At 39.0% G+C, this 15,327-nt stretch overlaps 1 protein-coding gene across 1 annotated transcript in view; it reads left to right on the forward strand.

Annotated features, from left to right (window-relative positions):
- Nucleotides 1-253: 253 nt before the first annotated feature.
- LOC132211347 (probable maltase-glucoamylase 2) overlaps nucleotides 254-15,327 on the forward strand; it is an 85,062-nt gene continuing 69,988 nt past the window's right edge. Inside the window, exons 1-5 of the mRNA XM_059656066.1 lie at nucleotides 254-340; nucleotides 6,655-6,760; nucleotides 9,374-9,453; nucleotides 14,374-14,497; nucleotides 15,019-15,128. Of these exons, the coding sequence (XP_059512049.1) occupies nucleotides 6,655-6,760; nucleotides 9,374-9,453; nucleotides 14,374-14,497; nucleotides 15,019-15,128 (420 nt within the window). The 5' untranslated portion in view covers nucleotides 254-340. The remainder of the gene's footprint in view (nucleotides 341-6,654; nucleotides 6,761-9,373; nucleotides 9,454-14,373; nucleotides 14,498-15,018; nucleotides 15,129-15,327) is intronic.

Consider the following 15,327-nt stretch of genomic DNA (forward strand, 5'->3'; position numbering starts at 1 on the left):
TTCTTGGGCTCTTTAGGCTACGTGGTCAGGCAAGCAAGAATAATACTGTGTGACAAGCAAAGTTACTGGATACGAACAGAAACACAGAAGAGGCTGAACTAATACATGAAAACTCCACCTTCCCCTTTCATTAACAAATGAAGGTTCCTCCATATCACAGGGAAACAAGGGCCTTTTATGGTCTGTAGGAAAATCTAGTCCTCTCCTCCAATTGCCACCAGCTTTACAGGGCAATAAATTAATCCTGGCAGAAGATGGCTATGCCAGCACAGTCACCTTTGTTCAGTGCTCCTTAAGAACCACCGAGGGATAGACACAGCAAATAAGATACGGCTATGAGGTGAGTAATTTTTCTCATGCAGGAGGTGCTTTGAACAAGACTTGTCCCTTTCTTCTTGTAAATGCCCCTGTTTCCTTCTCTGCTAAGGGATGTGGACAGCCCATGCTTTTCTTCTGGGCCTGACGTTTTCTCCCCTTCACACACACTGTGAGGAGAGCTAGCTGACAGTGGCATGGGTTGAGTTAGGTGAATGCATCTTTCCAGGCAGAGAAGGAAGTGGCTACACAATTATTAAGGTTTTTAGTAATAACCTGGGTTTAAATTAATTCTAAAACTTTGTTTGATACTGAAAAGTGGCTTTGGGCAAGGAGGGTTTCTAAGTAGGGAAGAATTTCTACCTTTAGGAATCTCTACTCCTACCTTCTATCTGGATGACAACAGTTCCTATGGTAGGAAAATGCCTGGGATTGTCCCCAGTGCCCTGAGCTTCAGGTGCTGAACCTGCTCCCCCAGGAGGATTAAAGAGCTGTGGAAGAGGTGTCTGCTGTGGTTTGTTGAGGCTGCAAAGAAGTCTCCCCATAGAGAGAAACAAAGAAGTCTAAGGGATGGACAATTTGTTGGCTATGTTGATGAGTCATGGGTTATAAGGATAAGAAACTAAATTGGGTATTGAGAGCAAGTGCGGTTGGTCTCTGAGACTTCTTTCACTGTCTGAAATTCTACCTTTAGCGATTTAGCCTCTAGATCTTTAAGCTCTGCAGTCTAGGAGACTTTATGGAGACAGTATTCAAATTTAATAAGCAGGAATCTAATGAAAAAAATAAACTAACAAAATAGGTCCAGAAACATAGATGCACGGAGCAGTCTGACAGATCTCAGAGGGCAGGGAGGGAGGATGGGGGTGGGGGTGGGGTGGGAAGAGATTAACCAAAGAATTTATATGCATATATGCATAGCCCAGGGACACAGACAATAGTGTGGTGAAGGCCTGAGGTGGGGGTGGGAGGGGGAAGTGAGGGGAAATAGGGGATTTCTGTAATAATGTCAACAATACAACAAAACAAGATGAACTTTTTTTAAAAAAGCAGGGCTACTCAGTTTTTGCCTCAGTTCTACTACTAACGGTGGTTAGACAAAATTCCTTAGCATTTATTTATAAGATGGGAATCTTGATGCCTGCCTTACCCTAAAAATAAAAAGCCAAAGTGAGAAGCAACAAGCATTTCTTTGAGATCACAGAATTGCAATCGGGGAACACAAGTTTGGGCAGAAGCCCAAATTATGTCCCAAATGCAGGATAAAGCCAGGGGGGTTTTATGGGAAAAGGAGGGGATATTATTATATGAAGAGAGGAAAGGGTTTTCTATTGTTGTTAACAACTAAGTTAGTTTTTAGCTATCCATGCTGGTTACTAATTCTAAAGTATGTGAGTCCTTGTGGTTAGGGTGTCTGCTTTCCTGTTAGCTTACAGTTGTTTGCAAAACAATGTGGCTATGACCCAGCCCAAGAGTTATTTTGTCCAGTTCAAACATTTCAAAGGTGTAAGGGCAAGATGTAAGGCAGTTCATCCGGAATGGCTTTTCTGGCTCCATTTTAAAATGGTGCCCCTATGTCAACTTTCACACCTGCCTGATCAACTTTGATATAGGAATTTTATGGGAATACAATAATATGAAATATATATTATGAGGATTAGAGTAAACCTTTGAATAATTTTGACTAGAGGAGAGACACCTAATTGATAGATTTAGGCTAATCGGAAGGAATACTTAATATACTCCAACTGCTATCCCAAACCTAACCTCACCCACTCACCCACCCACCCCCACATCTTGGCAAATAATTTATATATCCTTGCTTCTCACCCCCATTTTGCAATTAAGGTACTTATTGGGTTATTACACATTAATTTAAAGGCTGCCTTAATTAAAAAGTGAAGCTATACATATATGAAAATACTTATAGAAATGGTCATGTCATTGGTCTGGGTTTAAGATGAGCAGGGGTGCAGAGAAATGGGAATTTAAAGGAGAGGTGAAATTAAAGAGAGAGAGAGAGAGAGAGAGAGAGAGAGAGAGAGAGAGAGAGAGAGAGAGAGAAGAGAGAGAGAGAGAGAGAGAGAGAGAGAGAGAGAGAGAGAGAGAGAGAGAACTTTTTTGTCCACATGGACTTATAGACTGTGACTACAGAAATGTCAGTTTGCATGGCTGGAACATATGCAAGGGAAGAGGCTGGACAGCTAGGCTTGGGAGGTATCTGATGACCTTTGATTACACACCACAGACTTTATATTTTATCGGGAGAACCTTCAAAGACTTGGACACAGGAGAACCAAACGACCCAATTTGTGTTGCAGAAAGATCAATTCAGCTGCAGTGTGTTGAATGGATACCAGGAGCAGAACGAGTGGAAACAGGTAGCAGTGGGGAAGCAGGGGTCACAGTTCAGGTCAGAAATGATAGCCTGGCTAAACATTTCCAGAACTGGAGAGGAAGGAACAGAGTTGACAGGTATTGTAAAATTAGTCTGACTTAGCTGGTAACTGGTTGTGAGAACTAACAGGCAGAGAGGAGGCAAAAATGTTACCCAGGTTTTTAAAGAAATTGTAGTTTTTCTGTTCCTCAAGATGTGAATTATTTGAGAAGCAGCCAATTTGGCAGAATTAGAAGTTGGGAACAGGATGTTGGGAGAGATGATTTCATGTTTAAATCTGTTGAATTTGGTTAAGTCTGTGGGACATCCAAGTGAGATATCCAATAAGCAATCGCCTATATGAATCTAAATTTCTGAGCTAGAAATCCAGGTTGGATTGACTTTTGTTGTTATGTGAAGTCATATGAGTGGTGAAGATTGCTCAAGATTTATGAGAGTAACACAGGGAATATCAACATTTAATGAAATATGGTATTACAAAGAAAACTGAAAAGGAACCAGAAAAGTATGGAATGATAATCCAAAGGTGGGAAATTTGAAAGAGGAGGGTGTGGTTGTTATGCTAGATGGTTTAGACAGTGCCCATTGTATTCCGCAGCTAAGTCGCTGGTGACGTTGGCTAGAGCAGTTTCAGTGGAATGCAGGAAGCAGAAGCCAAGCCATAACATGAGGAAGCTAACACAGACAGTGTGGAATTATCTTTTTGGAAAGATAGCTATGAAAGGAGAAAGGAAGTTAGCGAACCTAGAGAAGAACACTGAGTCATCAAGAGAGTTTAGGGTGATTTGGGATGATATATTTATGAGGGGAAAGAGTGACTTCAGAGGGAGAGTTTGGTAATTCAAGAAAGAAGAAAGGTAATTGGTGGACCAAGATTTCTTAATGCTAATAATTTTATTTTTTAAAATTTATTTTTTATTTAAGTATAGTTGGCATATAATCTTATGTTGGTTATATTAGTTTCAGATGTACAATATAGTGATTCGACATTTTGATACCTTAAATGTGATCACCCCACTAATTCTAGTAATCATCTGTCACCAGGTAAATTTATCACATATTATTGAACATGATTTTTTGAGAAATTCAAAGGCTATGAGTACTAGAGAATAGATAACAAGGATTATGCTTAGACAAGAAGAGGGAAAACTCTTCTACTGAGAGGGAAAGTATGAGAAGTTACCTAGATGTAAAAAACGTTTATAGAAAAACACTGGTTGAGAAGCAGGGAGATGCAATCATTTCTGCAAAATAGTTTTTTTGTGTGTGATGTTGGAGATGATATTGGCTGAAGGTGCGAGTGTTGGTGACAGAGGTTGGGGCTTGAAGAGAAAGATCATGTTCGAAATTTCTGCTGTGAAAAATGAGAGACAAGATTGTCAACCAGCATGCCAGAATATTTGGGAGATTATGAACCCAGTGGCATTTACACTGGGCTAAGTGCATGACCCCGAGACAGATGTTTGGATGGATAGTTTCATTGGATAGATTTAGGTAGCAGACAAGGTAGTAAGGAAGATGAGAGCAATAGATACTGAGGCCTACATCACTTGGGGAGAATAACCAGGAAGGGCTAAGAGACTAAAAAGAAATGAAAGAGAATAGAAGCCTCAATATGGTCAAAGGATAAGGTAACAATGCAACGAGAGTAAAAGGATATGAGCTTCTGACCAGTAAATAGGAAGCAGAGGTTAAGAGTTCAGAGTAGAACTGGAGGGTGATAAATTCCAGGATATAGCCAACGTTTGGGGTGATGGGAATAGAGTGGTGATGTGAGCCACTGAAGTTAAAGATGGCGTGGAATTGTAAGGCATACACACACACACACACACACACACACACACACGCTGAGTGGCCAGATTATTATGACCACCTGATGTTTGTAGGCAAATTAGCTATAATTTTGCGCTGAAGTTGCTAGAGGGCCAGATCATTATAAATGTCTGAATAGCACAACATACCTAAGTATCATTGCTGATCAAGTTCATCCTATCATGTTGATGACTTATCCCAATGGAGATGGCTTCTTCCAACAAGACAATGCACCATGCCACGGTGCTCGTATTGTGCAGGAGTGGTTTCAAGAATGTGAGGGAGACTTCACCTTGCTTAGGTGGCCCCCACAATCACCAGATCTCAATCCAATTGAGCATTTGTGGGACGAAGTTAAAAGAGCCATCAGGCAGCTGGTTCCACAACCGTCAAATCTCACAGAACTGGACAGTGCTATTCATCAGGCATGGTGTCAGATTCCTCGCATCACCTTTCAACATCTTGTGGAGTCAATGCCAAGAAGAATCGCCGCAGTATTGAAGGCAAAAGGTGGCCCAATGAAGTACTGATGGGGTGGTCATAATAATCTGGCCACTCAGTATATATATAGTTTCATTTGATATAATTAGCGTACCAGAATGAGAGTACCTCCTGAATCTGAGCTCATCCTATACTAATAAAAGAGAAAAATGGTAATTGGCGTACGACCGATACCTTTTTCATTGGCTAATCAGTGAGATATGCAAATTAACTGCCAACTAAGATGGCAGTTAACCGCCAAAAAAGATGGCGGCTAATTTGCATATTGCAGGCAGGATGGTACAGCGCCATCAGAGAGCGGGTTGGGGGTGTGAGTGCCAGCAGTCGCCCGAGACCTGATCCCGCCGGTAGACCTGGACGTAGGCTGGCGAGGCAGCTGCGGCGTCCGCCTGCACTCACGCCGCCAACCCGCGAGAACGGGTTGAGGGCGTGAGTGCCAGTGGTTGCCCGGGACCCGATCACGCGGGCCTGCGGGGCGGCTGCAGCGGTCGCCCGGGACCCGATCCAGCCGGCAGACTTGGACGTGAGCCGGCAGGGCGGCTGCGGCGTTCGCCCGCACTCATGCCGCCAACCCGCCCAGGACCTGATCCTGCCGGCAAACCCGGACGCGAGCTGGCGGGGCGGCTGCGGCGGTCGCCCGGGACCCGATCACGCGGGCCGGCAGGGCGACTCGCCCCCAACCCGCTCTCCCGCCCAGCAGGGGACCCTCATTTCCCCCCATCACTGGTTCTGCCCCCAGCCCAGGCCAGAGGCGTCAGGCCTGGGCTGGGGTCAACGCCTGAGGGCTCCCAGTATGTGAGAGGGGGAAAGCTGGACTGAGGGACACTCCCCCCCACACACACACCCTGTGCACGAATTTCATGCACCGGGCCCCTAGTTTTGTAGATAAAGAAACACACATCCAAATAGCTAAAATATCCATCTGTTAGTACAAAATCCAGGCCAAGAATTGAAGTCCTTTGATTTCCCTCCAATACACCAAATATTTAAATACTTGAGCCTATGCATGGTCTTCAGTGCTTCTGTGAACCACCAAATTTATATGGGTTTATATGTTGTGAACATACAAGCAAGCATTATGTTGGTGATCAAGATTAGGCTAGTTTTTGTTACCAGATTGTAAAAAGGATTAGTGACCTCTAAACAGTTAAACACCTCAACATCATGGCATGGGAATTATTAAAAGAAGATGTGGGTTCAGGTTTTGCTGCTGTTTCTGTCCCGGACTGTACCCTCCTCTCTACTGCCCAGGGTGGTTGTGGAGATCAAAGTGGCATCTGAAAGGGCTTTCTGAGCCATCTCAACCCCTCATCTATCTTTCTCCTGTACTTCATTCCTCTTCTTCCTCTCTCCCTCTCATTCTTCATGTCTGATGTATTTTTTCCTTGGGCAATACTCAACCCCTCTGCAGGCAAAGAGGGCAAGAGCCATAGTAGTGTTGGATGCATAGATTAGACTTAGATGGAGACACTGTGATGAAAAAATATTCTCTAGGTTATGTAAAGAGAAATGCCAATAATCTAGTCATCTTATAAGGGAGTTCCCATTCTAATCATAATGCCTAGCTATTCTTTTGGATTGATGGGACTATATGGTTTGCTTTAATCCTGTTATCTGTGTCCATCTAGATGGCGAGGAAGCTCGGTGTGTTGGAAATCTTTCTGTTCATCTGCTTCCTAATTGTATTGGCCGCAGATATCTTCTTGCTGTTTCTGGTGCTTGAGGATACTTCAGGTAAGGGAGATACTCATGGCTGCTGAGTTGGAAGGAAGTCCCTTCAGAATGCCAAAAAAATCATCTTACTCCTTCACTCCTTGGCATGCCACCACACTGCATTTATAACTCACATCCATAGCCAATTTAGGTCAATCTCCAAAAGCTGTGTTCTTTTTCTGCAATTAAATCTTGAATGCTCATGATATTCAAGGCCTCAAAAGTATCATTTGAAACAAATTTAACAAGATGCACAATTAGGCCCATCAAATACTTGTTTTTCAACCTAGAGCCATGAGGTAATAGGGCCTTCAAGGAGAAAGAATAGTTGAGGTAACTGTGCCCAATCCCATTACATTATGGCAAAGGGCATTAGGTTACAGAGAAGGGGAGGGCTGATACACTTGGCTTACATATATCAATTACGATTAGCCTCCAGTCCATATTCTGACTGGAATAGCTATGATTTCTTCGTAGATATCTTTGAAACTGTTTTCTCTCTCACACAGAAGCATCAAACAGAATGCTTTCTCCTTTAATCACACATTATACTCTAAATAAGAAAAAAAGTGTCATACAAAAATCTATTCTCAATTAGGTTTATTCTGCTTGATAACGCTTACTTTATAAATGTAGATTAAACACATGGTAAAAAGAAATTATACTGATAAAAGAACTTTACTGACTCAATCTTTTCACCACTCTCCACAGTAAATTGACACTTTCTAGAAACAACTATGACTTTGAAAGATGATTAGAAAACCATTGATAAAAACTGTTTTTGACCTATTACTGCTTTTTCCCTATGAATATTTTTGCATCACAAGTCCCGTGAGATTACTGTCCAGTGTATACGGATAAGTAGTTTCTTTTACTTAACATAAAATTAGATCTTTGCACCTGCATTCATTCTAAACTACACTCTAATTCTTGCAGAATGCTTCAAATTTTAAATGTTTTACATAGTGGGCTTGCCCTGATGTGTTTTTCCAAGAAGTTTCCATGAGTTGAAAAGGAGTTTTTAATTCATTTTTTTATTGTGGTAAGAACACTTAAAGTGAAATTTACCCTCTTAACAGGTTTTCCAGTGTATAATATAGCATTGTTATCTACGGGCACAATTTTGTACATCAGATCTGTAGAATTTATTCTTCTTGCTTAACTGAAATTTTATACGTTACTTAGCAACACCCTATTGTCCCCTTCCCCCAGCCCATGGCAACTATCATTCTGTTCTTTGCTTTAGTGACTTTTGACTGTTTTTGATACATCACATAGGTAGAGTCATACAATATTGGTCCTCTGTGCCTAGCTTATTTCACTTAACATAACGTTTTCAAGCTTCATCCAAATTGTTGCAAATGACCAGGTTCTTTTTCTTTTTTAAGGCTGGATAGTATTCCATTTCATGTAATAATAACATTCCATGTATATAGCATACTTTCTTTACCCATTCATCCATCAGTGGACATTTGGGTTGGGTTTACATCTTGGCTATTTGTGAATAGTGCTGTAATGACATGGGGATGCTAATATGTATTTGAGATTCTGATTTCAATTCTTTTGGATAAATACCAAAAAGTAGGCATGCTGGATTATACGGTAGTTCTATTTTTTAATTTTTTTGAGGAACCTCTATAATGTTTTTCATAGTGGCTGCACCAATTTGCAGCATTCCCACTAATAGTATTCACGAGTTCTAATTTCTCCACATCCTCACCCATTCTTGTTTTCTTTGTAATAGCCATCCTTACGGATGAGCTGTTTTCTCATTGTGGCTTTGATTTGAATTCCCCTGGTGATTAGTGACATTAAGTATCTTTTCATATACCTGTTGGACATTTGCCTGTCTTCTTTGATAAAATGTCAATTCAAGTCTGTAATGCATTTTTAAATCAGGTTATTCATTTGTATTTATTTTGTTTTTGCTATTGAGTTGTAGGAGTTCCTTATATATTTTAGAAATTGCCCCTTTTGGGATACATGGTTTTCAAGTATTTTCTCCCATTCCTTAGGCTGCCTTTTCACTCTGTTAATTGTGTTTTGTTGTTGTTGCTGCTGTTTTCGTACGCAGAATCTTTTAGTTTGTTTTAGTGTCATTGTCAGGAATTGGATGGTAGAGATTCATTGCACAATTGTGTAAAATACCAAAAACAACATTGAGTTGTACACTTTAAAAGGCTGAATTTTATGGTATGTGAATTACATCTCAATAAAAACCAACGAAACCGAAAGCAAAATGATCCTGGTGAACTTGTGCTAAAGAACCAGTATTTTCTCTCTGAGTAGCTTCTATGAGAATATCAAAATACCTGTCAGTACTATACCTTTTCCAAATGAGGATGGGGCAGGAACATAATTTACATGTATGGAAGATAAATAAATACAAATATAGAATAAATATAAAATATATATTCTTTTGGTGTTTTTAAATAAAAAAATCTGTATAAGTCCATTCTTTTAATATATTTTAAAAGCAAATGTATTTAACACTTGGAAAATGTATACAATGTAGATTGCAGCTTCTAGTGTTCATTAACTGGAGAATAGGCTGAAAGTCTGACACTGCTTCATTCCTGGAACTGTGATTATGCACATACAGATTTTTAACTTTGTTCTTTAATTTTTATGCAGGTACTCCATTTAGTCCACAGTGCACTGAGATCCCTGAATCACATAGGATAGACTGTGCGCCTGGCGAGATGGTGTCAAAGGTCAGAGGAATGGGCGACCTGCCATTGACTTCCTGGGTTTTATTTCAAAGAAATGAGTGTGTGAAGTGGGGAGAGAGTGGTGGTGGAGTAGGTTATGGAACTCTGATTTGTTTGGTGTTACTGTTTGTTTCTTGTCTTATTGAAATAACACTAAAGAAGTGAGGGAAGTAGGATAGTGTAATGGTAAGAGGAGTAGGAAATGATAGGAGTGTTGGCCCACGGGGTTTGAAATCCAGAGTGGAGGGAGAGTTGCTAGTGGAGGGCTATTCCCAGGGCAGCCACAGAAAGGTTGTTTTAGGGCTAGACCATGTATCCCTTGAGAACAGAACCCATCAAGCAGATATGAATGACTGAGTCACTTGGTGAATTCAGGTGACTTGTTACAACAAGAGTCTTCTGGAATCATATTATTGGCAAGAGAGCCCGATGAACCTGTGCGAAAGAACAAACATTTTCTCTCTGAGTGGCTTCTACAAGAATTTGAACTATTTGAACCCTGCTAGTTTTGATTAAAAACTGTACAATAAAGTACACTTACATTCTATTGCTTTACTTTATATTTTATATTCTATATCCCATAATATCCTATCAGGATGTTAATAAGTAATACATTAAATTTTAGGTTAAAATTAGGCAATATTGACATTTCAATAATTTTGAATCATCCCATTTTAAAAACATAAAAGTCTTTCCATTTTAACTCTTGTTTTTCTTTTTTTTAATATATTTTATTGATTTTTTACAGAGAGGGAGGGAAAGAGATAGAGAGTTAGAAACATCGATGAGCGAGAAACATCCATCAGCTGCCTCCTGCACATCTCCTACTGGGGATATGCCCGCAACCCAGGTACATGCCCTTGACCGGAATCGAACCTGGGACCTTTCAGTCCGCAGGCTGACGCTCTATCCACTGAGCCAAACCGGTTTCGGCAACTCTTGTTTTTCTTAATATGTATTGTTTTACATAAGCATTATGAAGTTTTTTTCCTAGATTTTTCATATGCATAGTTTCTATTGTAAATACATTCCATTATATTTTCTAAGTGGCGCTAATCTGTGTTATTGTAATGACATTGAAAATGGAAAAAAGAGTGCCCGGCTATGTGTCTCATTGGTTGAGCATAGACCTATGAACCAGGAGGTCATTGTTCGATTCCTGGTCAGGGCACATGCCTGGGGTTGCAGGCTCGATCCCCAGTAGGGGGCACACAAGAGGCAGCTGATCAATAATTCTCTCTCATAATTGGTGTTTCTATCTCTCCCTCTCCCTTTGCCTCTGAAATAAAGAAAAGTATATATTTAAAAAAGAATAGAAAAAGAAGAAAATATACAGAGTAGGGTACAAAAGTTACTTATGGAAAATAACAATAATTAGTAAATAATAATACAAATGAGCTCTGTTTCCTGTATTCACAATTGTAAATCTACCTTTGCTCCACCCTGTATATCTCTTAAACATCTGACCTTTGGTTTCTGTGGTACTGGTAATGGCTTAAAACTGAAATAAGGATGTTAGGGCAGGCTGCATGCACAAAAATTTGTGTTTACCTAAATGTATCAGATTTCTTGTTTTATTGATTTTTATAGAGGTCTGTGGACTTTGGAACAATTTATGGCAATGAAACTAACCTTTTGGACTTTATAGACCTCAGTTTCAGAGGCAGCAGAAGTGTTAATGTCTGTTTCAGACTTAGGAAAATCAGTCTTCCAGTGGTTATCCAGCACCTCAAACTCTTTTTCCACTGACTCCCTCTAGCCTTTTGATATCTGAAGAGGATGGGCCAGGAACATAATTTACATGTATGGAGAATAAATGACTACATTAAAGAAGATTTTATAGTTATAATGTAATTGCTTTGTTTATAATAAGCATGGTGAACATTGATGTAAGATATATTCTTGTGATTTTTCAGAGCAATTATATCAGATGTCAGCATCTAAAATACTTGTCAGTACTATACCTTTTCCAAATGAGTAGTATTATGACATATTCTTTTGTTTTTTTTAAATCATGAAATCTATAAATATATTCTTTTAATAATAAATATTCAGATATTATAGTGATGTACATAATAAAATGGGAAAGTCCTACTCATTCATTAAGCTTCCTCTCTACCTCCAAATGCTCTCCCCAGAATCAATCAATAGTTTGGTGTGTATTTTTCTCTTGGTCTTTCTGTACTTTTGCATATATTTTGCACATATATTTATGTATTATTTTTGTTTTAACACAGATTTAATTATACTGTGTATATTATTATATAATTTGCTTTTTAAATTTAGGTCATTTAAATTCATCACATTATTATATTTTAAAAATGGTTTGCTTCTGTTGAGATAGTCATATGATTTTTTTATTTTCTTTTGTCAATGTTGCTTAATTAATTTTGAACCATTCCAGCTTTCTCTTGATAATCCTTACTTGGCTAGTATGCATTAAATTTTCAATGTACTAATAAATTAAAATCTAACATCTAATTAAAATTTTATACATCATTATTTTTAAGTGAAATTAGTTCACTATATATTTTTGGTTAATTGTTCATTTGGACTTTCCTTGCCTAGTTTGTTGTCAGAATTATTCTAGTTTAATAAAATGAGTCAGGAAAGTTTCCACCTTTTCCTATGTTCTAAAAATATATTGATATATAATATGAGAATATTCTATTCCCCAGAATATCTGGGCAAGATATCATTTTTTTAAGGAAAAATCTTTGACTATTTACAGTTTCCCATGGCTACTGGTCCTTCTAAGGTTTTCTATTTATTCTGACCTAATTTTCACTATTTAATATTATACTATTTAAAGATTCAAATTACAGTTTCACATTTATTGGCAAATATATATACAAATAGCTGTCCCATAATTCTTTTATTTGTGTTAAAAAGTCATATGTATCTGTTGTTATTCCCATTTTTGTTTCTAATCATGTTTGTCTCCCTCTCTTTTTGTCAAAGGAGAATTTGATAAGTAATCGTATTTTCTTTGATCTTTTCAAAGAGTCTCCTTTAGATTTATTGATCTGCTAAGCTAAAAGCAAAACATATCCTGACACTATAGTGGAATTATAGCAGGAATTGATACATATGCCACTGGAATATAATAGAATATCTCAAAATACATATTCATATTCTTATATATGTGCAATTAAACTTAGTTTATAATAAAAGTGGCATTTCAAACCAGTAGGGAAATAAGGTCTATTTAATTAATGGTGGCATCTGTCTCATTTACTATGCTTGCTGACAGCACTGTGTCATGTGACCTTATATAAATACTTGAACAGAGCAGGCACTCATTTCATATGTATTTATTTATTTTTAATATATTTTATTGATTTCAAAGAGGGAAAGAGAGATAGAAACATCAATGATGAGAGAGAATTGAATCATCTATCGGCTGCCCCCTGCACACCCCCTACTGGGAATCTATCCTGCAACCAGGGCATGTGCCCAAACCGGGAATTAAACCAGGATCTCCTGGTTCATAGGTTGATGCTCAACCACTGAGACACATCAGCCTAGCTCATTTCATTTTTAATCTCTACACTGACTTAGCTTAGAGCACTTCTTTTTCTCCACTTGTGTTTTAGACTATGAATATATTTTCCCCTAGAGTTGATAACATCTATTTTCTATATTTCAGGAATTTCATAACATCTGGTCTGTCATACTATATGTTTTGCTGTTTTATAGTGAATTTGTATTTTTTTTTCTTAATGACATTTCTATCCCTTTATGTAAGTTTAATTGGGTGAAGAGATGAGTGCTTGTGTTTAGTTCAACACTTTGAATCAGTTTGCCATCTATTAATTTATTATAACAAAACAATTCTTTTTTAAATATATTTTTTATTGATTAAGATATTACATATGTGTCCTTATCCCCATGTTACCCCCTATCCCCCCGCTCATGCCCTCACCGCCCCCCCCCCCCCCCGTTTTCCGTGTCCATTGGTTAGGCCTATATGCTTGCATATAAGTCCTTTGGTTGATCTCTCCCCCTTACCCCTACCCTCCCCTACCTTCCCTCCAAGGCCCGACAGTCCAATCAATGCCTCTCCGTCTCTGGATCAGTCCTTGTTCATCAGTTTATGTTGTTCATTATATTCCACAAATGAGTGAGATCACGTGGTATTTATCCTTCTCTGACTGGCTTATTTCTTATGTAAATTTATCTGAAAAGACATCTCACCAAAAAAGGGGAATTTAAAAAATGTATAATCAAACCTCTCTGAGAAGCCACATGTGATATTTTTAATGTCACCCTCTGTCCTAGTTCTATCTTAAATTTCTCTATTTTCCTTTGCTTTACTTTTCTTACCTTTTAGAAAACACGTCTTCATGATTTATCATCAGCCATGTCCATGACTCTTCCTCCCGAGAAAGCTCAATCCACTTGGTCCTCCTCCAGCTCACCTCTGTGCGGACATGGTGTGCTTCCAGCCTCATTTCTCTTACTCGGTGTTCTCAGCACAATGAACTTGTGGCGCCTCTGGGCCTGTCATGCATGACTGTTTTGTTGGCTTGGAATTCTGCTCTAGTTTTGACCTGTCTACCCCCTCCTGGTGCATTAGGACTGAGCTTACCTTTTACTTACCTGGAAGCCCTCCCTACCCCACTGGTAGCCTTTTAGACTGGGTAAGAGGCCTGCTGTGATCCCCTTAGCCCCTGTGAAGAACTATGTATTCTCAGACAAAAACTGTGTCTTATCTATCTCTACTCTTAGTTCCTTGTCTGGTAGGAAATAAGTACATATTGCATGGCTGGATAAGTGTATAAATAAAATAATAAATAAATGACTGAAAGTAATTCTGAGCGACCTTAAATTCTTCTTGGGAAAAATGGTTATAAATAAACAGACATATAATACTTTCTTTCCTTCATTTCATATAATGCTAACTCTGTGCCATTGTTACAGGAAACCTGCAGGGATAGATATAAGTGCTGCTGGAAGCCTGTGTCAGACACTAATGTCCCCAGGTGCTTCTTCCCCAGGAACTGGGGCTATGAAGTCAATGGAAGCCTTAAATATGAAAACACAGGTGAGCACTGTGTTCCCCGACAACTCTTTTTTATAGTTGTATAATCCAATACTATTGTTATTTATATCCAAAGCACTTCTTTTTATTTATTTTATTTTTTTATTGAATTTATTGGGGTGACATTGGTTAATAAAATAATATAGGTTTCAGGTGTACAATTATATAATACATCATCTGTATATTGTATGTTCACCATCCCAAGGCAAGTCTCCTTCTGTCACCATTTACCCCTCCTCTTTACCCTTTTCTATCTCCTCCCACCCCCTTTCCCTCTTATAATCACCATACTGTTGTCTATGCCAATGAGGTGTGCTTTTTTTGTTGTTGTTTGTTTGTTTTTTGTCTTTGCTTAATCCCTTCACCTTTTCTACCCAGCCCCCAACCCCCTTCCCCTCTGACAGCTACAACTCTTTGGCCAAATTAGTTAACTGCAAAATAAAGGCTAAATCTCTCTCTCTCTCTCTCTCTCTCTCTCTCTCTCTCTCTCTCCCCCTCCCCTCGTTCTGTCCCCCCAACTGCAGGGTTAACTGCTGGCTTGAAAAAGTTGTCAAACCCATCTCGGTTTGGAAATGATGTCTCTAATGCCCACTTCACAGCTGAGTATCAGACACCCAGGCGTCTTCGTTTTAAGGTCAGTTTGGTAGTTATCATTGAATATAACTCAGAAGAACGCAGGGCTCAGCTTATTCTCCTTTATGCGCTGCATAGAAGTGTGGAAGCAGGTGTACCTCTGTTTCTCTCTGCAGGGACCTCCAGATCTGATGGGCAGGCTCATTTTTATTTGATGGGAGACAAATGATTGGGGGGTTTCTTCTCACAAATCAGGAAAC

The sequence above is a fragment of the Myotis daubentonii genome, chromosome 10 (assembly GCF_963259705.1).
Source record: "Myotis daubentonii chromosome 10, mMyoDau2.1, whole genome shotgun sequence".
Lineage (NCBI taxonomy): Eukaryota > Metazoa > Chordata > Mammalia > Chiroptera > Vespertilionidae > Myotis > Myotis daubentonii.